Here is a 20,385-nt window from a genome sequence, read left to right on the forward strand (position 1 = left end):
TGTTGTTTCAGCCAAAGCCTGCAAAGGCGCTAGGCAGAGAGAGGGCCTTTATGAACAAAGAAAGGATTGATTCAGTCATGCAAAAGCAAACAACTCGTCATGACAAGGAAGACAAGAGAACGAATAAGAAAGAATAAAATAGACTGAGTAAACGCCCCCCCCCCCCACCTCAAAAAAATAAACAAATATTCAGCAGGAACTGACAGGGCTGTTTTGTGGTCTCCATGTCAAGGAACAGTAGTCATCATTAATAAACAATCAAGACTATCTGTCTATTAGTCATTCACTGCACCAGTTTAACACTTGGTTGTCCAAATCAACCCACGTGCCAGTGGTTCAGCACACACATCCACAACTCTGAGATCTGGAAGCTATCGCTGCTAGGTCTAATATCAGTTATTTATTCACAGCTGTGTACAAAGACAAACTAGCAGGCAAGTTTAGACATGCACTGGTCTTGCTCAACTGATTGCTTTTTCAGGAGGACCCATAACTGATACCTTCCCAGATGAAAGAGCAGTGGAGTGCCCTGTGTGTGAGTGTGTGTGTGTGTGTGTGTGTGTGGTGTGTGTCCGCTGTCAGATTTGTGTAAGGTGTGCCAATAAAAATCCAATAGGTCAGATTTTTTTCAGGTGAATGTTCTATGGTGCCCACTGCCCAGGTTATGAGTGCAAAAAAACCTCACCAGTGACTGCCATCTGCTTGGATAAAAAGTGGGGTATTTGTAGAAGACAGTCAGCTTTAGTTGAATATCAGAGTAAAGATGCAGTAAGTCTCCCATCCTACAGAAAATGTGTTGGTCTAAAAAAGAGGCTTTATCAATGGTCATTTATTGAAAGAAAGTAAACTAATTTGGTTGACTGATTTCTGAATTTTTGGTTGACTGAAGACAAACAGTGAGCTCTGTATTTAGTCTATGATATTTCGGCCATCTTTACTTCAGATTTACAGTTTGACACCCATTGATTGACTGAGATAACATGTGATTTATTTTCGTTTATTGACGCTGAGTTTGAGTAATGACTCGACGCGGCAAAAATGGGACAGATCATTACACGCAGATGCGATAAAACAACGGAAAGCGGGAGAGGAGGATCGCTACAGAAAGAGAGACATCAGCTTCGTGATTCAGCCTTATCTGTTCTACCCGCGCAGAGACGTACAGTAGCACCGCAGTCATCCGACCATCAGTTCGCGCGCCCGTACGCAGGCGCACTCTCACTCTCTACCTTCACTGCACACCCGTGCAAGTGCAAGAGGAACAGGCACACCCCCCTCCGTCATAGTCCGCCCCCCAGACCCGTGGGCGAAAAATAATAACTTAAAGAGTTTTGATGCAGACCAGTCATATCAAGCACATCGGCATGGAAAAGACGTGACCGATGGAGTGAATGGGTATCATCAGAAGTGTTTTCTCTGAAAATACTGCGTGATTTTTGATAACAGAACAGAAGGATGCTACTGGACTATGGATGGAAACGGTATGTTTTGCATTGCATGCTTCAACCATGGGAACGATAAAGGTTAGGCCTAGAGTTGAAAGTAGCCAGAAAACTTGCGCCCAATCGTGTATCTACCTAAAATGAAATAAATTCGCCCTGGCTACGTCATGATGTCATTTGTCCGGAAAGCATTAGGTCATTTTACGAGAGATGCTCTAGTGCGCTGGGGTTGCGCGTGCCGCAGCAATAAATGAGAACAAAGTGTGCTGTGCTGTTTTTATGATGATGTGGATTTGAAATATTATTGCTACTATTAAGCCCAACAGGAAGCAAATATGATTAGCCTACATAAAAAAAGAGCATCCCGTGGCGTGCTCTATGATGTTTACTTTGTTAATTGTTTGCGTCTGAATGCGTAGGCTCCGTCCTCTTATTTGTGAAATACTCCATATAGGTGTGCGTCTGCTCTCGTGGTTTGTCCTAATTTTTGCTCTGCGCCCGTGTGTGTCGTAGTCCAGCTGTACGTTGTACGGGAGCTCTTCCCAGAGTGCGGTATCCAAGCGACGAGCATGTGGTATGTGGTCGCTGTTTGGAATGTAGGCAGCAGAAAATGTAGCTGACGTCTTTAATAACAGTCGCACTCTTTAACTAGAAACAGCCTGAGTTTTTCTGAGCAATGAGCTGAGTTTCTATCATTCATCCTTTTGCTTGGGAATGTGCTTTTGTAATTCACATAGCCCAATATTTTGCTTCAGCGTCGGCTGTTTTCTGAGATCTTCTGTTTTTAGTTTGTTTAAACTGCACTTATAGTTACTAAATGACTGAATCCACAATTAAATGAATAGCCAACAGTAGCCTAGTCTATGCTGCCAGTAAGATAACTGATGCTATTAGTTTAAAAGCAGTATTCTTTTAGAATTGTTTTAAATTACTGATGATGTCCGACAACAACCTCAGAGGTCACATTCCCTTTAGCTAATCTGACAGTTTGAATTTTATTCAATTTTTTATAAGATCATGCTTAACACACATTCAGTGTACTTGTCTTAAGACAGGTGAAGTGATTGTCTGAATTCAGAGAGTATGACTCTTGTGCTCCTGCAAAGACGTTCTTGCTGATTGCTTTGAAAGGCCGTCTTTTCAAATGTGCCATATTATGAGATATTTAGTCAGCACTTAATTGTGTAAATGTGAGTCATTGAGCTAACATACACTTCTGTATGAGTCAGCTCCATCATCCTTTGGGGGCAGCCGTGGCCTACTGGTTAGCACTTCGGCCCTGTAACCGGAGGGTTGCCGGTTTGAACCCCGACCAGTAGGCACGGCTGAAGTGCCCTTGAGCAAGGCACCTAACCCCTCACTGCTCCCCGAGTGCCGCTGTTGATGCAGGCAGCTCACTGCGCCGGGATTAGTGTGTGCTTCACCTCACTGTGTGTACACTGTGTGCTGTGTGTGTTTCACTAATTCACGGATTGGGATAAATGCAGAGACCAAATTTCCCTCACGGGATCAAAAGAGTATATATACTATACTATACTAGTCACACAGAGCCAAAAGGCTGTGCTGTCACATCAGTGTGTCCCATTGGGAGGTTAGCGAGGAGACCCTTATCCTATAAGGCCCCGTTTGGCAACCTCTAAACCGTGTCCTAGCTAATCGACTCTTACGACTGTAGTCTGAGGGCTCAGACACGACTATCGTGTTGAATGAATCTTAACATTAGTGTGCATGCATGCCATCTTGTCAGTAAGTGTGGCATGCATGTCATCTCGTCAGTAAGTGTGATGCTGAGATCTTAACATTAGTGTGCATGCACGTCATCTCGTCAGTAAGTGTGATGCTGAGATCTTAACATTAGTGTGCATGCACGTCATCTGTGTTGAATGAATCTTAACATTAGTGTGCATGCATGCCATCTTGTCAGTCAGTAAGTATGATGGTGAGATCTTAACATTTACATTAGTGTGCATGCACGTCATCTCGTCAGTAAGTGTGATGCTGAGATCTTAACATTAGTGTGCATGCACGTCATCTCGTCAGTAAGTGTGATGCTGAGATCTTAACATTAACATTAGTGTGCATTGTGCATGCATGTCATCTCGTCAGTAGTGATGGTGAGATCTTAACATTAGTGTGCATGCATGTCATCTCGTCAGTAAGTGTGATGCTGAGATCTTAACATTAGTGTGCATGCATGCTAGCCTGACGAGCCAGACCCACATTAAAATATAGGGTCTGGGCACTCACCGTTCGCAGTGCTCAGTTTCAGGGGCGGGATAATCAGTTGTCTTTCAAATTCCCTCTGCACGCAATAGGACAGCGGCAGCGCTATGAGTCCCATGCGTTTCCCACCAGCGGAGCTAGTTGGCTAGTTCAAACGTTTGGCAACTTAATAAAAGCTTAACTCGTGTCACACTGTTCGCCAGCAGCAACATCCATCTTATTTGTTTTCAAGTAGCAGGGAATTCAAGCCAAACCGTTGCAACTCTGCCATCAATCATTATGTTAAGCCCACCTAACGACTCTGTACACGATTTTATTGGCCTGATTAAGTTTCGATTTCTGGAGCTCACAAGCCAACGGAGAGTTGCTAGACTAGCCCTGACAGCAAATGTAATTTGCTGCCGCTAGGGGCGCGTCTAGATTTCTAGGCTACATGCACGTCATCTCGTCAGTAAGTGTGATGCTGAGATCTTAACATTAGTGTGCATGCACGTCATCTCGTCAGTAAGTGTGATGCTGAGATCTTAACATTAGTGTGCATGCACGTCATCTCGTCAGTAAGTGTGATGCTGAGATCTTAACATTAGTGTGCATGCACGTCATCTCGTCAGTAAGTGTGATGCTGAGATCTTAACATTAGTGTGCATGCACGTCATCTCGTCAGTAAGTGTGATGCTGAGATCTTAACATTAGTGTGCATGCACGTCATCTCGTCAGTAAGTGTGATGCTGAGATCTTAACATTAGTGTGCATGCACGTCATCTCGTCAGTAAGTGTGATGCTGAGATCTTAACATTAGTGTGCATGTCATCGTCATCTCGTCAGTAAGTGTGATGGTAAGAGAGTGATGGTGATGATGAAGATGGTTAATGTCATGACTATAACTGATGATAATAACCAACCATGCCGACTATTTACAATGGTTGGGAATCTTACCATAACCATGTAGACTATTTACAATGGTGGAAAATCTTACCACAACCATGCAGAAAATTTACAATGGTGGAAAATCTTACCACAACCCAATGCATATTGCTTATTGGGATAGAAAGAAAAGTAATTGGAACAAACAAGTAAATAACCTCGGTAATGAAAAAGCCCATTACTGTACATCTCTCAAGTGAGTGTGCCAAGTGCTGGTATAGTGATTCATGGCCTAACCATGATGGCATAACCCATCTTGAATTTCCCCTTGGGGATCAATAAAGTATCTATCTACTGTATCTATCTATCTATCTATCTATCTATCTATTTGATGAGTAAATTATCTTTAAACATGCTATGCCTATCATATACGAGGCAGAGAGATACTGTTGAAGATTCTGAAGATCCTGTCTGTCTGAAGGGAATGGGCTGGAGATATTAAGAAAGATACCACGCCAGGTCTGCTGTTAAAGACGCCCTATTAAATCTGAGCTTAATGGAGAGACATAGTAAAACAATGTCATACAGTATCAAGGTGATGAGAGAGTTTGTAAGATACTGTGCCATATCTCAGAGGAATCAAAACATATAGAAAAGACGTCATGTAGCTGAGTGAAATCAAGAGGGTAATCAGGAGGTTCACTTAAATATACTGCATTCAATCTGAGTACAATCACAATTTGCTGTTTAAGACAAGGTGAAAGTATGTTCCATAAAACTATGGAACTGTATTATGCGTTTATCTCATAGTTATTTCACTGTATGTGAGGGGAACTGCGTAACTGAATTATGAGTTTATCTCATAGTTATTTCACTGTATGTGAGGGGAACTGCGTAACTGAATTATGAGTTTATCTCATAGTTATTTCACTGTATGTGAGGGGAACTGTGGAACTGTATTGTGAATTTATCACATAGATGTCGCGCTGCATGCGAGGGGGACTGTGGAACCGTATCCTTTTGAGGGAAAATGAGGTACCTGTGAGAGAAAGATCATCGTTGAAGGATGGCGAGGCCTCCGCAGCCTCAGGTGGCGGTACCTCATGGGGAGAGAGCCCATTTCCTTAGTCAGCACGAGAGCCAATCACGGCCGGCTCTTTCAAGATGACACGGCAGATTGGACTAAGCTATTTTCATGAGCATCTACCCCCAAGGGATGAGACACTAACTATGGCTAAAAATACACACGCTCGGCTCGCCGGGAGGGCACTGATGTCCAGCGGTACAGCAGCACAGTCATACGTCCGTATGGCGAAGGTGATCAGGATCACGCTTAAAGCGCACCGCCCTGTGCAGAACTCTGCAGAACCTCCCCCACACACACAGATTCACTTATTTTCTTCTGTCTCGCTGCACTTCTGTCAGTTTAAGAAATCTGATTTCAGCGTCCCCCAAGCCCAGGGTTGAAATTTAACACAACAAAGAAAAGCTGGCGAGCCGCCCCCGTCCAAGTGCCCTGCTTCCACCCACAGGCCCTCAGAGTCCATCGGCGAGGGGAAGGATTTGAGTTACTGCGTCGACTGTTTGCTGCAGTTGCTTTCTGTTGCCTGAGCTGGTCAGAGCTTACTACTACAGACTGATACGCTCGATAAACCGGAGTGTAGCAGTGTGTGTATCAATAATTAAATCACACCCCAGCCGTCTCTCATTGTGAGCGATCTGCCGTGTTCATTGGGGCTGACGCAGATGTCAGTCTGATTTGACAATCTTCACGCATTAGTGATGCTGTCAGCAGTCTGGGTGTATAACACAGCTGGACTGCCACTGAAACTAATGAAAAATGAATTTCACATTGAAATATGAATTTGTGGCTAATCACTGCAAAAATGCTTTTTAATTTCCCACTATTTAGGCCAATCCAATCCAACCTCTGGACACATTACTATAGGAACACAGTCTGTGAGAGTATGCCCTAGCAGACATAGGCTAGGTGTAATGTTATGGATTCTGATAGATATTTAAAATGCTGTTAATTTATAAAAAAAGTATACATACGTTACATATATTTAGAGACGATTTCTTTACTTTTGTATTGGCATATTGGTGACTCCACACATAGTTACAGTACTGGATACACAGGATCAGTTTGAGGTTATGTTGTGCAATATGAATGTACAGCTACAGTGTTTTTATGTTTTATGTTTTATGATAGTATGTTTACACCTGCACACACACACACACACACACACACACACACAAGCACAGTGACCCAGGAGGTTATGAGTTAAAACTATATTTTTGTTTGTTTGTATGTCTTTGTGTGGGGGATGTGTGTTTACACATGTCTTTGTGTGAGTGTTTCTGTTCAGTTTACTGAATGTACTGTATGTGTGTGTGTTTGTGTGTTTATGTGTTTGTGTGTGCATAATATGTGTGTGTGTGTGTGTGTGTGTGTGTGTGTGTGTGTGTGTGTGTATGTGTGTGTGTGTGTGTGTGTGTGTGTGTGTGTGTGTGTGTTTATGAGTCCAAGGTGTTTTGAGGAGACGGGCCCCCCTCCCCAGCGTGAACAGATGGTACCCGGGGTTTGCTGGAGGGAAGGAGCCAATAAGGGCCCAGCACTGTGGGCCCCTCTGTCACTTACACTGTGCCATGAAATGAAATGTCAGGCCCTGCAAACAAGCCACCGGACCCTAGCGCTAGTGCTCAGAGTTAGCTTAAAATTAAATGAAATTAAATATCAGGCCCTGCAAACAAGCCACCGGACCCTAGCGCTAGTGCTCAGAGTTATCTTAAAATTAAATGAAATTAAATATCAGGCCCTGCAAACAAGCCACCGGACCCTAGCGCTAGTGCTCAGAGTTAGCTTAAAATTAAATGAAATTAAATATCAGGCCCTGCAAACAAGCCACCGGACTCTAGCGCTACTGCTGAGTTAGCTTAAAATGAAATTAAATGAAATATCGGGCTCTGCAAACAAGCCACCGGATGCTAATATCAGCGCTAGTGCTCAGAGTTAGCTCAAAATGAAATGTCAGGCCCTGCAAACAAGCCTCCGGATGCTAACATCAGCGCTTAATGTTAGCTTGAAATGAAATTCCTGTCCCTGCTAGCAAGCCACAAGATGCTAATGTTAGCCTCAACTAGGTGTAGTCTAAAGCCTAGCCTATAGCCGAGCATTGGCAATACTGTCACTAACACTGCACCAACATTTTAATTCTAGTTCTTTATTTAATTATTCTTTAGTTAATTATTACTAAATAAAACATACTCATTGTTGTTTGAAAAGAGGTCCATTTGTTATGAGCAAATATGGGCATCGCTTCTAATTAAGGTCATATATGGGCATAAAGCCAAAGTACATTTTGGGCTCCTCACATGGCTTCAAATTAAATCCGACCACTGACAGCCTTGTATGTGTGTGTGTGTGAGGAAGGTGAGCGATTCGGAACGCAGTGTGTGGAGTGAGTGTGTGAGCTAGCGGGCTTAGCCTTTAGCAGACCCTGGCCTCTCTGTTGCTCTGGTGCTAGCAGATGGTATCAGTGGGTTGACGGAGTCGGTAGCTGCACCCTACTGACAGTTAATCAGATCTCTGGAAAGCTGTGACAAAGTGATGTCAGGGGCGTCATGGTCTTGTTGACGTGTTTGGGTTTTATCAAAGGTGTGCTGCGCTGATGAGAAGAGGCTTCGCGCGAAGATCTAACAGCCCTTGGGAACCGTGAGACACGGTGTAATTAAACATTTGAATGAGAAGACAGGTGGTTTTCTAACTAACAATTATCTCAGCAGTCACGCATACTTAAAAGGAATGTTACAAAACATTAAGCAATGGAATGGTTTACATTCTCTAATATTCCATCTCCGTGGAAACTGATCAGTGTGTTCTGAGGCATTGTCCAGTGTTAAACCTTATTGGATGACCAATACCTGGACTGCTGAAGTCTCACTAGCAAGCATCATATATAGGAGGGCTTATTTTTGCCATGATGAGTGGTTTGAGACACCAGTGACTATCCTATAATAATTATATTTAATTACTCACACTTTGAAGTGGTGCCATTATCTGAGTGTAACAGTGAGAGTGCAGAGCTATGTGTGTGTGTGTGTGTGTGTGTGTGTGTTAAAGGCTGTTCTGGTCTGTGTGTGCAGAGCTATGTGTGTGTGTGTGTGTGTTTGTATGTGTATGTGTGTTAAAGGCTGTTTTTGCTCTGTGTGTTCAGAGCAGTGTGTGTGCGTGTGTGTGTGTTCTGGTTTTTGTATACATATTGTGTGTGTGTATGTGTGTTAAAGGTTGTTTTCCTCTGTGTGTGCAGAGCAGTGTGTGTGTGTCTGTGTGTGTGTGAGTGTGTCTGTGTGTGTGTGTTGTCTAAATTTGCAGTGTGTTTTCTAAATGCTGCGCATGTTTTGTCAAATCGATGAAGATGTTTTTTTGTTAAGTTGCTTGTGTTTTGTGGATTTGCATGTGTTTTCTTATTATGCAGTCCGTTTGCACCTGTCGGCCACTGTACGGTTTTGCTGTGTGCTAGAGCCCCACTCAACCTTGCTGGAGTGGAGTTGATATTTCAGCAGCGAGGACACGAGCTCTAACAGCTGTTCAATGAGCATCAGGTGCAGATGCAGAGCCAATGCTCTCGTCGCAGACCCACGCTCGCTCCGTGTGATGCTGTTCGGCAGGCCATAGCCCTCGTCGTTGTGGTCGTGTCACAGCTCTCTCCTCCTCACCTCCAGGGAGGCAGATAAAATTGACTCAGACGTGTGTCAGCCCGCGGAGCCGACACAGACAAGAGTGAAAAATATCCACTCGCGGGGGGGCACAAACTGGAGCGCGGCGAACTAGGAACTGGAGCAGTCGGGAATGTAGCACACACACACACACACACACACACACACACACACACTCTCGTCCCCCACAGTGCTTTGCAAGAGTTCCGCAGTGCTCCATACGACTGCTTTTAGGCCTTTGAAGAAAACACATAGTTGAATTTAATTCGGATGGTGTGTATATAGTGTACATTATGATATATAGCTTGTTGTATGTATAGTGTATCTGCATATAATACGGTATATAGTGAATATATATAGTCAGCCTCTCATTTTGTATCAACTTGGTATGCTGTGTAGTGTACATTATAATATATATATATATATATGTTGTATAGTATATGCATATAGTTTGTTGTATAGTGCAGTATATGGATAGTGTATATAGTGTACATTGTAATATATAGTTTGTCGTATAGTATAGTATATGGATAATGTATATGTAGTTTGCTGTATAGTATAGTATATGGATAATGTATATGTAGTTTGCTGTATAGTATAGTATATGGATAATGTATGGCCTATAGGGAATATCATCTCTGCTGTCCACATGTCCCTCAGATGAGGGTTATTCTGATGGGGTCATGAGGTCCTCATAATAACATGGGGTCCTCATAATAACATGGGGTCCTCATAATAACATGGGGTCCTTTAGTCTGTTGCAAATGTGGCACAGTGTCAATTCCATTTCCCTTCTGTGTGCCACTCACTCACTGTGTATGCGTGTGTGTGTGTGTGTGTGTGTGTGCGTGTGTGCGTGTGTGTGTGTGTGTGTGTGTGTGCGTGTGTGCGTGTGTGTGTGTGTGTGTGTATGCGTGTGTGCGTGTGTGTGTGTGTGTGTGCGTGTGTGTGTGTGTGCGTGTGTGTGAGTGTGTGTGTGTGTGTGTGTGTGTGTGTGTGTGTGTGTGTGTGTGCCACTGCAGTGGACCCTCAGGAGCAGCCAGGGCGTCGGGTGGAGGGCAAACCTGCCCACTCAGCCGGAGGGGTGGTGTGTGTGTGTGTGTGTGTGTGTGTGTGTGTGTGTGTGTGTGTCTGACTGCCTGAGTGCAGACACATGAAGGGCGCGCTCAGCTCCTCTGATTGCTTATTAACAGCATGCACGTGGGACTCTCGCATGGCTTAATGACTGGCGGGACTCCACACGGTGGAGGGCTGCAGTAGAACACGTTATGCTCCCGTTCTGAGGGAGATCTGGTGAATCTGTATGTTCTCCCAGCTCAGGGCTCGGGACTGGGGGGAAAACCCTTTCATTAAGGGTACAACCAGTCTCAGGCTGTTAACTAATTTATTCCTCGGAGGCACAGCCTGGCTCTGATATCTGCAATATTAATGTGTATTTTCCATTTAGCGTTGGTTTGAATTATTTATTCCACACTATGTGACGTCTCACCACCAAATAAGGCAGATACTGTACATATTATTAGGTGATGGAAAAAGAGTTTTTATTATTTCCACAAATACGTTTTTTGAGTAATTTTTACTCAGTATACACACAAAGGTAGCACAGTGATGGGGTTTTCTATATGTTATTATATTTCTATATATTATCAGTGGCATTATTATTATTATTATTATTGTTGCTGTTGTTGTTGTTGTTGTTTAGTAGTAATAGCAGTAATAGAAGTAGTAGTAGTGAACTATTTCATTTCAGATTCCCTGCCTTGGTGTGTCCTGTTTGAGATTCCTCTCAGGCGTGCACTCTAAACAGTTTTCTCATCTCAGCTGAAGCAGGAGAGGCGGCAGAATTTATTATCAGACAGTTGTAATTTAGCGTCTAACATCAGTGAAGTTATGGTCAACAACACCATGGTCTCTGCCTCAGTAAAACATTCGGGCTCTCCGGAGATGAGCAGTAGAATCTTAAGTCCTTCCCCTCGCTTAAATTAGAATAGCCTTTCACAGGGATTTTGGGTTTTAATCAAGGCCTTGCTGCGCCGCTCACTTAAGAACACAGCAGAAGGATGAAAGTAAATCCTTCATCTGGTATTACTAGGCAGATAGAGATAAAAACCATACACAGCTTAGAGATCTCAACGTCAACATTTAGGGTTTGGTTAATGTTTGTTTTTAATGTGGATTTACAGTAAGTCTTTGTTTGTGTTGGTGTGTGTGACCTATAAGAGTGTGGATGGCCGCCTGACGTGTTTGCCTCTTCTGCAGGTGGTGTCAGTCCGCCCTGAAGGGGGGATCTTAGAGGCGTCCCTTTAAGATGACACGGGTGGTGGTGCTGATGTCAGTCCGTCCTGAAGGGGGAATCTTAGAGGCGTCCCTTTAAGATGACACGGACGGACCCTCCTGACATACTGGCATCCACGCTGTACCAAGACATCAGCATCAGGCCTACAAGTGGCCGCCCCATGTCCTTCGCCTCCTCCAAACAGTGCGAAGCCCAGATGATCGGCACTCTGGAGCAAAACCACGAGGTCATCAACAAGAGGCACTGCCGCAGCTTCGACTTCATCGAGTCCCTGGACGACCCCAAGTCCTTCTCCTCCGCCATGGACTACGCCTACGGGACAGAGCGGCCGTCGGCCGGCAAAGATGGCCTCTGGAGCGGCCTCGGTCAGCCGGGGCACCTCCGTTTCTCGTCGCCAGACCTGTTCAACACGAAGCTGCCGGCTCAGCAGGTCGCCATGGAAACCAGCGCCGGGGCCGAGGCTGCCAGGGCTGATGGGAAGGGCAAGGCCCGCTCCAAAAGTACCCCGCGGGTCCGTGCCACGCTCACGCCGGTGCCCATCACGGTGTCGCCCCCGTCGGCGCGGAGGGCAAGGGACAGCCAGCGGGCGCCCTCGGTCGACCCCCAGCGGAGGCCTGAGGCGTCCGGCCCGTTCCCCGCTGCCAGGGAGGCGTCTCACTACCCCAACCGGGCGCTGGTGAACGAGGTGCACCCCATCAAGCTGCAGCCGCACACGCCCCTCTACGTGTCCGACTGCTTCGAGGAGCCAAAGCCGGACAAGCCCAGCACGAGCCCGCATGTGCGCTGCCGCGTGGACATCAAGCCCGACGCTGCCGTCCTCCAGCACGCCGCCAGGCGTCCCCCTGCCCCGAGGGTCGACCCAGCCTGGCAGCGCTACTCCACGTCGGGCATCACCGGACTCTCCGTGCCCCGCCAGACGGGCACCTCCCGGACGCCCACGCCAAGCGACTGCTACAGGATGGACTACCGGCAGTCCTACGCTTACCCACCCTGCATGCCCGGCAACTACGCCCACCCGGCGGACATCCCGCTGGGCCGAGTGCCCTCTCCCCGAGACCCCAGAGACATGCTAGGCAGGGAGTACCGGACCCTGTCCACCCCAAACATTCCCACCAAGTTCTTCTACACAGAGGACCCGTGCAGGTACCCGGTCCAGCCCCAGGGCAGAACCTACTACCAGGACGACCAGTTCAGCCTGGCCAGCAGCACCAGCCACTTGCCCTCACTCAGCGGGCAGTACCCCCAGGACCCGCGGGTCCGCTGGGTGCACACTCTCCCGGTGCGGCCCTGCTACGGTGAGGTCAAGGCCCGGCGCGACCCTGCGGCAGAAGCCTTCTTCAGCAGACCCTACTCCGTGAGCGAACCAGGGCCGTACTACATGCCCCCACCCCAGACTCAGGGCTACTACCGAGACGACCCCAGAGGATACCCCTACCCGTCTGACCCGTCGAAGATCTTCTACACGAGACCGTGCCAGTCGGCGGCGGACTACAGCATTCCCGTGCGCCATCCCTACTACATGGACGGCCGGCATCAGCCCCGGACGTCGCAAGTGTTCTCCGACTCAGACTGGCAGCGGTCCAGCATCTCGGGCTTCTCCAGCCACTACGCCTCCTCGCAGGCCACACCGCAGCGTGCCAGGCACGACCCCTGCATGACCCCCTGGTACCCCAACGACTTCTCTGAGCCCAGGCTGGGCGCCGACGTCCGGCACTACTCCAAGTCCTGGGACAACATCCTGACCCCGCACCCGCACGCAGAGCGAGAGCAGGCCTTCCCGCGCGGCCGGAGCTACGAGAACCTCTTCAACCATGCCAGGCACGCTGCGCCGCCCGACGTCAGGCAGCAGCCGGTCATCGTGAACCTGTCCAGCTCGCCCCGGCGCTACGCGGCGCTGTCCCTCTCGGAGAACTCTCTGGAGAAGTGCCACAGCGACAGCGCCCGCAGCAGCGTGAGCCGGCACTGGTACGTCACCCCCGAGATCACCATCACGGACAACGACCTCCGCGCCGCCAACCAGCGCAAGCGGGAGGGCGGCTCGGGGCACTCTGTGACCTGGGGAGTACCTAACGGCATTCAGCCCACGGCCTCAGTGGTCAACCACCAGCAGTCAACCGTGAGTGGGCCGGATGCAAGCAAGGACAGAAAACACAACAACTACTCTCTCCAGCAGAGCTTGGAGCAGCTGGATGAGCTGCTAGCTGACCTGGTCATCGACTACAAGCCTCCGAACAGCAGACGTCCCAGCGAGGACCTGATCGATCAGCTCAAACAGCTGATCAGCGACGACGACCTCACGGAGGTCAAGCCAACCTCGTTTGGGCCGGACGACCAACTGCTGGCGAACTCGCAGGAGTCCTCGGCGAAGACAAGCCCGGACACTCCTAGGGACCCGGACAGCGGCTGCGACGGCATGCAGCCGAGCCTGGACGACTTCTCGTTCAACCACAGTCCCGACGAGGACAACTCCATGACCTGCTCCAACGGCAAGTGTGGCCGCAAGGAGAGCCTGTTCAACGCGTGCCTGTACTTCAAGTCCTGCCACAGCTGCTACACGTTCTACTGCTCGCGGAACTGCCGTCGGGAGGACTGGGACAGCCACAAGGAGAACTGCCTGTACGGACGCATCAGCAGCGTGTGTCGCCACATCCTCAAGCACTGCAGGGAGACGCCGGACATCCACAAGGCCTTCTCGCGCATTGCCAAAGTGGGCTACCTGTCGCGGGGGCGAGGGGTGCTGTTCCTGGGGTTCCCCAACTCAGGGTCCGCGGACAACTTCATGAAGGTGGGTCTGGAGAGCCTCCTGATGTCGCCGACTTACCTGTCTCTCCGAGAACTGGACAGTTTCAAGGACAACCTGGGAGAGTACTGCAAGGAGCTGCAGGAGGCCGGGAAGGAGTACGACCCCAACGAATGTTTCCTCTTGAACGTGTCCATTGCCGTCGGCGAGCTAGTGCCTAACAAACCGTCCCCCAGGGTCCAAACGCCCACCGTTCGCAAGTACGCCAAGGTGTCCCTGGCCTCCTCCAGCCCGGACAAGAAGGTCATCAGGAAGGGGAGCGACATGGAGACCCTGATCCTCACGCCGCCGCCGGGGACGTCGGACATGGACGTCAGCGGCGAGGAGGGCCAGAAGGCCCGGGAGATCTGCTTCATCAACATCCAGAGGGAGCTGCGGACGCGAGGCGTCTTCCTGCGGCACGAGTACCCGCAGATCTACAAGCAGCTGTGCGAGTTCGTGGAGACCAACAAGAGGTTCACGCCCACCACCATCTACCCCGTGGACAAGAGGACCGGCAAGCAGTTCATGTGCATGATCATGGCCGCATCCGAGCCCAGAACGCTCGACTGGGTCGGCGCGCCACATCTCTTAGATGACATCATATGAGCCCAGAAGCCCAGAACGCTGGACTGGGTCGGCGCGCCACATCTCTTAGATGACATCATATGAGCCCAGAACGCTCGACTGGGTCGGCGCGCCACATCTCTTAGATGACATCACAAGAGCCCAGAATGCTGGACTGGGTTGGCATGCCACACTTCTTAGATGACATCACAAGAGCCCAGAATGCTGGACTCACTCAGCAGATATCATCTCTTACACATTATCATACAATTCTCTGCACCTTCTGTACGATGTATTATATGTGCATAATTTAACAAACGTATTTATAATTCCTGTTTTTAGATGCGATGTATTTTGCTACAGAATATATATCTCTATATCTATATCAATATTTGCCAGCCTGTCACCTTCGGCCACGAGGTGATAACAGCTTGTAGAATGCAAAATACAAACAAGATGTACATTTCTCAAATAATGCTAATGATTCACTTTTGAAATGGCTTCATTTACTTGATTATGTGTTTCTTTTTTAAATTAATTGCTTTACAGCAAAGCACTTGGCTTCAGTAAAAGACAGACTTTCCCATCTGTTCTAGATACTCCCCAAAATGAATGGATTTGACTTCTGTGTTCAGATGCAAACGGCTATGCATGTATATGACGCATGCATGTGACATGCACTTTGACATTCCTCTGGTTGTTATGAGATATTTGTTATGAAAAATGATATTTTCAGACCACAGAAATATTTTGTTCACTGATGAAGAAGGTGATGTGTGAGTTGTTGTGAGTTTCTGAAAGAAGAGAAAGACGAGTCAGGTTCTCTAAAGTGATGTAATTGTGTCCCTCTGAAGTTGAACTGTTTGCTGTCAGCATTTCCAGTTTTTGTGCTTCTAATGGTGGTGACGGAAGAGAAATGTACAATATATAATACAAGAATACATAAACTAAACAGTATCACACTTTCTGTGTTATAAGTATTCAGTACAAGAAGTATTGTAGCTACTGTAAGTATTGGTGTGTGGCTCTTCTCCATGTTACAACTAATCTGCTCCTTCATGCTCAGTCTGTTTCACTAATGAATTATTTAGAAAAGTATGTAATGCAGCAAATCTAACGCAACAATAAGCCGATTACTAAACGCATCATGCCATACAGGCACTTTGCCCAAGGAACAAAGTGCTTAAATATGTACAAGGGTCAGTTTTTACAAAATGTTATACAGTTAAAACTGGGTGAACGATTACTTGCTAAACTACTGAACTTATACCATATGAAACGGGGAGAAGTGACCTTTATATATTTGTAAAGTGCTGCTGTCTTTAAGTTGTAACCGTCGCGAATAGAGTTGCTTAGCAACAGGTCTCATCCTTCTTCTGTGACTTTTCCACAGTACAGCACTGAGTTGTGTGCATGTGTGTGTGTGTGTGTGTGTGTGTGTGTGTGTGTGTGTGTGTGTGTGTGTGTGTGTGTGTGAGAGAGAGATGTAGTATGCAACTGCTTTGACAAAGCCAATATAAGATTTTTTGTGGGGTTTGAGTTGTCTATCATCAGCGGTTTATTTTATTTTATTTGTTTTAATGTTAAAACCATAATCAAAAGATATGTATGGAAAACATAAAATGTTTAAAATCTAGCCTTGAGGCGGCTTTATATTTAGCTCAAGAAACATGTAAGGAGTATATTTTTTATTTTTAAGGCTTAACACTGAAGGCAATACTTTGGAAATATTTTTATGACTGAGAAATTAACAGAATGTTTGTAACGATGACTGTATAAAAGAGGTTTCTACAGTCGTTGGTTTGTAATAATTGCATTTCACTGAAAACCCCAGTTAAGCTGTCCTGTGCTGACTTCCAGTGTCCTCAGTCATGTGGTCCAAGAGCATAACTTATCTGTATTAACCTATGGTTAATGCTATTATCATGTGGTCTAAGAGCATAACTTATCTGTATTAACTTATGGTTAATGCCATTTTTTCTTGATGTTTTTGTTTTGTTTTGTTTTGTTTGTTTTTAGTCTTGTTTGTATTTGTTTTAAACCAAATTTGTAGGCAGTCAAAAATGTCATGCATTTCTTTTCATAAAATAAAAATGTATAAAGCTCAATAATGTTGTGTCTGAACATGGAATAATATCCTCATATCACACTCCAGAATATGTAGTTACAGTACTGTAGGCCTTGTAGGATCTTTAGTTGATCCTCCTTCAGATGCATTCATTTCCAGACTTACAGCAGTTCTGAGGGATTCAGAGGGACAGTCACTGAAATCAGCCTGAATGATATCTGTCATTAAAAAAGTAAAGTAACAAAGGCACTCTGTTTAGACAAATAGTTGATTGATGGCCTGAAGAAGGCCAATGTGCCCATGTGCTTTAGTGCCATGTTTAATTAAAGGCTTTTTTCATATATTTTTCTAAACATAAAACCTTTAATGAGGCAAAGTGCCTTTATTACTTTCCTTTTTTGACTAAACTCACACCCCTACGAAAGAGCACCTGTTTGGAGTGATTACTGACAGTCTCCTAGTAGTACTCTGAGTCATTGTGCTTGATATCTGTCATTGATTCAGAGGGACAGTCACTGAAAGCAGCCTGAATGATGTCTGTCATCGTTTGTCACCACAAAAGTCTGTCTCACACACACACACACATATATATATATACACACAGAGCTATGCACATGCTTAATAGACCTGAGCAAAGAGAGGCATGACCTACATAATAAACCACACAATGGCAAAGCTTCATCAATTCACATAGTCACAAGCAATATAAACATTCACCTAAAATGACATTTGTTATTTATTGTTAAATGATGATCATTGCTTAGGTCATTGCTGCATAAAGTATTATTTAATGATTTGTAAGGTAATTTTACCTCACCTAAGTGTGTCTTCGAGTAGTGACCCTGGAAAACTGGATTCCTGGAGCTTTACGTTGCAGCAATTTGGGAAAATCGGAGCTTCAGAGGTCGAGAAAAATAGTCAGCTATCACCATCTACTGGTTGCAAAATGAAACTGCAACAAATCTTTTGATCTAAAGCCTTCTTGGTTTGGCATTAAATAGGGACTGGTCTTTGATTAAAATAACATTAAGCACATCTCAAGATGTTTTTGTTTAATGATCACTTCTCCTCCACACCCAACACATAGCTCTAGCTTCTCCTCCACACCCAACTCATAGCTCTAGCTTCTCCTCCACACCCAACACATAGCTCTACACACTTAGCTTCTTATCCACACCTAACACATAGCTCTACACACTTAGCTTCTCCTCCACACCCAACACATAGCTCTACACACTTAGCTTCTCCTCCACACCCAACACATACTGTAGCTCTACACACTTAGCTTCTCCACACCCAACACATAGCTCTACTACACACATAGCTTCTCCTCCACACTAACACATATCACTTAGCGTCTCCACACCAAACACATAGCTCTACACACTTAGCTTCTCTTTGTTGTATTGTTTTGTTTGTTTGTTTGTTTGTTGTATTTCCTTCCCTCTATGAAAAGCGACCTTGGGTATGAGAAAGGTACTATATAAATTATTATATAGTACTATATAATATATTAATATGTGTTTCTGTGTGTGGGCTCACGTATGTACATGTATGGGTCAAATCAGGAACCCTATGCGCCAAATGTGACATGTCAGTTTACACAACCTCGACTCTTTACATCACAAAATAGTGCCATGTTTTGAGATGGAGAAATATGTTAGTTCCCCCTATCGATGGAATTTCATAAAATTAGGTGTGCGATTAATGAATATAGTGATGCCATGTGTCAAATTTGACAAACAAATCTACTATTGCATTTGACATCATTCACTGGCAATATAGGCTCAGCAAGAAATAGGCTAACTGGTCCAACCCACCTCAAGGCTAACTCTGGGGTAACTCTGTTTACTCTGGAGTAGACAGCAAATAATGTTATTTCCCAAAAAGATGCTTTAAGAACACTGAAAATGCAGTGTCGTCACTCTTATATGGAAATGTTTTTTAACCCTCCTGTTGTGTTTGCGGACAAATGTGACCGATTGACTATTCTTTTCTCTCAAAAATATTGTTAATTTATTCTCCCTACCATGAGGCTCCTTGACTTGCTTCAAATTGTTATAAAAATGATCAAAATTTGTTTTATGTGTTCACAGGGCTGAACACATAAAACAAATTTTGATCATTTTTATAACAATTTGAGTGTTTTATTTAACTTTAGAACACCCATGTGTATTTCCGGTCAAAAATGACCGACCAAAATGAATGGGTGAGAAAATGGTCAGTTTATAAAATTGAGTCCACAAAACACAAAACTAGTAAACACAAAAATAGTAAACATAAAACAATCACAACAGGAGGGTTAAAAAAAAGATGTGGTCCTACCTTTTGTAAAAGTTTGTAATTTTCACACATTCATGGAGTTGATTACCCTGGAAATCCAGAGTTCTCGGGAGGACACAATTTGAATTTGCTCAGCGAGTTACTTTAGCGATGAGTAATGATGCCCATTATCTATGCCCATGGAGCCGAGCTGCACCAATCACATCGGTGTATGCAGGCCAGAGGCAAGCTAAACAGGTGACGACAGCGCTGCAACATCGAAGTCCGGAAATATTGGTCATAGTGTTATCCAATTGTGTGCAGTGATATTTTCAAATGCATGCTTGGTGCCGTCCCTCGAGTTGGGCCATTTTCCTTACTTAATTACCTTAATCTTTCGGATTTGGGTCTGGATTTTCCAGGCTAAGAGTTGATCAATTAAAATTGATGAATTCAATCAGAAGGGCCAATGTTACCACCTAGTGGCCATTCTGCATTATTGCCATCTAGTGGCCATCGACCAGGAGAGGTGCAAAAACGCCTAAACTCACAGGCCAGAGGGCTGCATCTCACTGACCTTTTCTTTTTGATTTCCCCTCCACATTTTTCCATTTCTATCTGTATGCCAGGCTTATGTTTCACCGGTTGCTCACCTGTTGGTGTTCACTGACCATTTAAGTCACAGATGACTCCAGATTGACATGTAGGGTTAAATATCAAATTCTTGGCTCTGCATAATGTTCATGAGCGACAAACATTTAAACTTAAAAAAAAAAAAATGTAATCTTAAAACTTCAGTATAAACAAACTAAAGTGTTTGTCCTTGTCCTGCACTCTCCACGTCCTCAACGGACACAGCTGAGAGCTATGGAGGGAATCTGATATGCCATCAGTTGTGCAGGTTTGAATGGGTGGGCCATCTGGTGCTGAAAGTTATGGATCAATGAAAGAAAATCCAACATCTTGTCATTCTTGAAAACTCATGTAGACCAATAATTCATATGAAGATAAAATACAAAACAAAACAAAAACATCATGGGTTTGCCATTTTTTATGGATGCATTTAATTTGATAAAGTGAAGATTATCTATTCTAAGATTCCTGTAGAGTAGACTACAGATTTAACTCAACAACAGGTCCAACTTGAGCCATGCGCATGCGTGTG

The 20,385-nt window shown here is 45.4% G+C and overlaps 1 protein-coding gene across 1 annotated transcript; it reads left to right on the top strand.

Annotated features, from left to right (window-relative positions):
• Nucleotides 1–1,244: 1,244 nt before the first annotated feature.
• Nucleotides 1,245–16,956, top strand: unm_hu7912 (un-named hu7912). Its single transcript, XM_042102318.1, has 2 exons — nt 1,245–1,481; nt 11,508–16,956. The coding sequence occupies exon 2, from the start codon at nt 11,624–11,626 to the stop codon at nt 14,930–14,932; it is 3,309 nt and encodes a 1,102-aa protein (XP_041958252.1). The 5' UTR covers nt 1,245–1,481; nt 11,508–11,623; the 3' UTR covers nt 14,933–16,956.
• Nucleotides 16,957–20,385: the final 3,429 nt, after the last annotated feature.

This window comes from Alosa sapidissima, chromosome 8 (assembly GCF_018492685.1).
Source record: "Alosa sapidissima isolate fAloSap1 chromosome 8, fAloSap1.pri, whole genome shotgun sequence".
NCBI classification, from domain to species: domain Eukaryota; kingdom Metazoa; phylum Chordata; class Actinopteri; order Clupeiformes; family Clupeidae; genus Alosa; species Alosa sapidissima.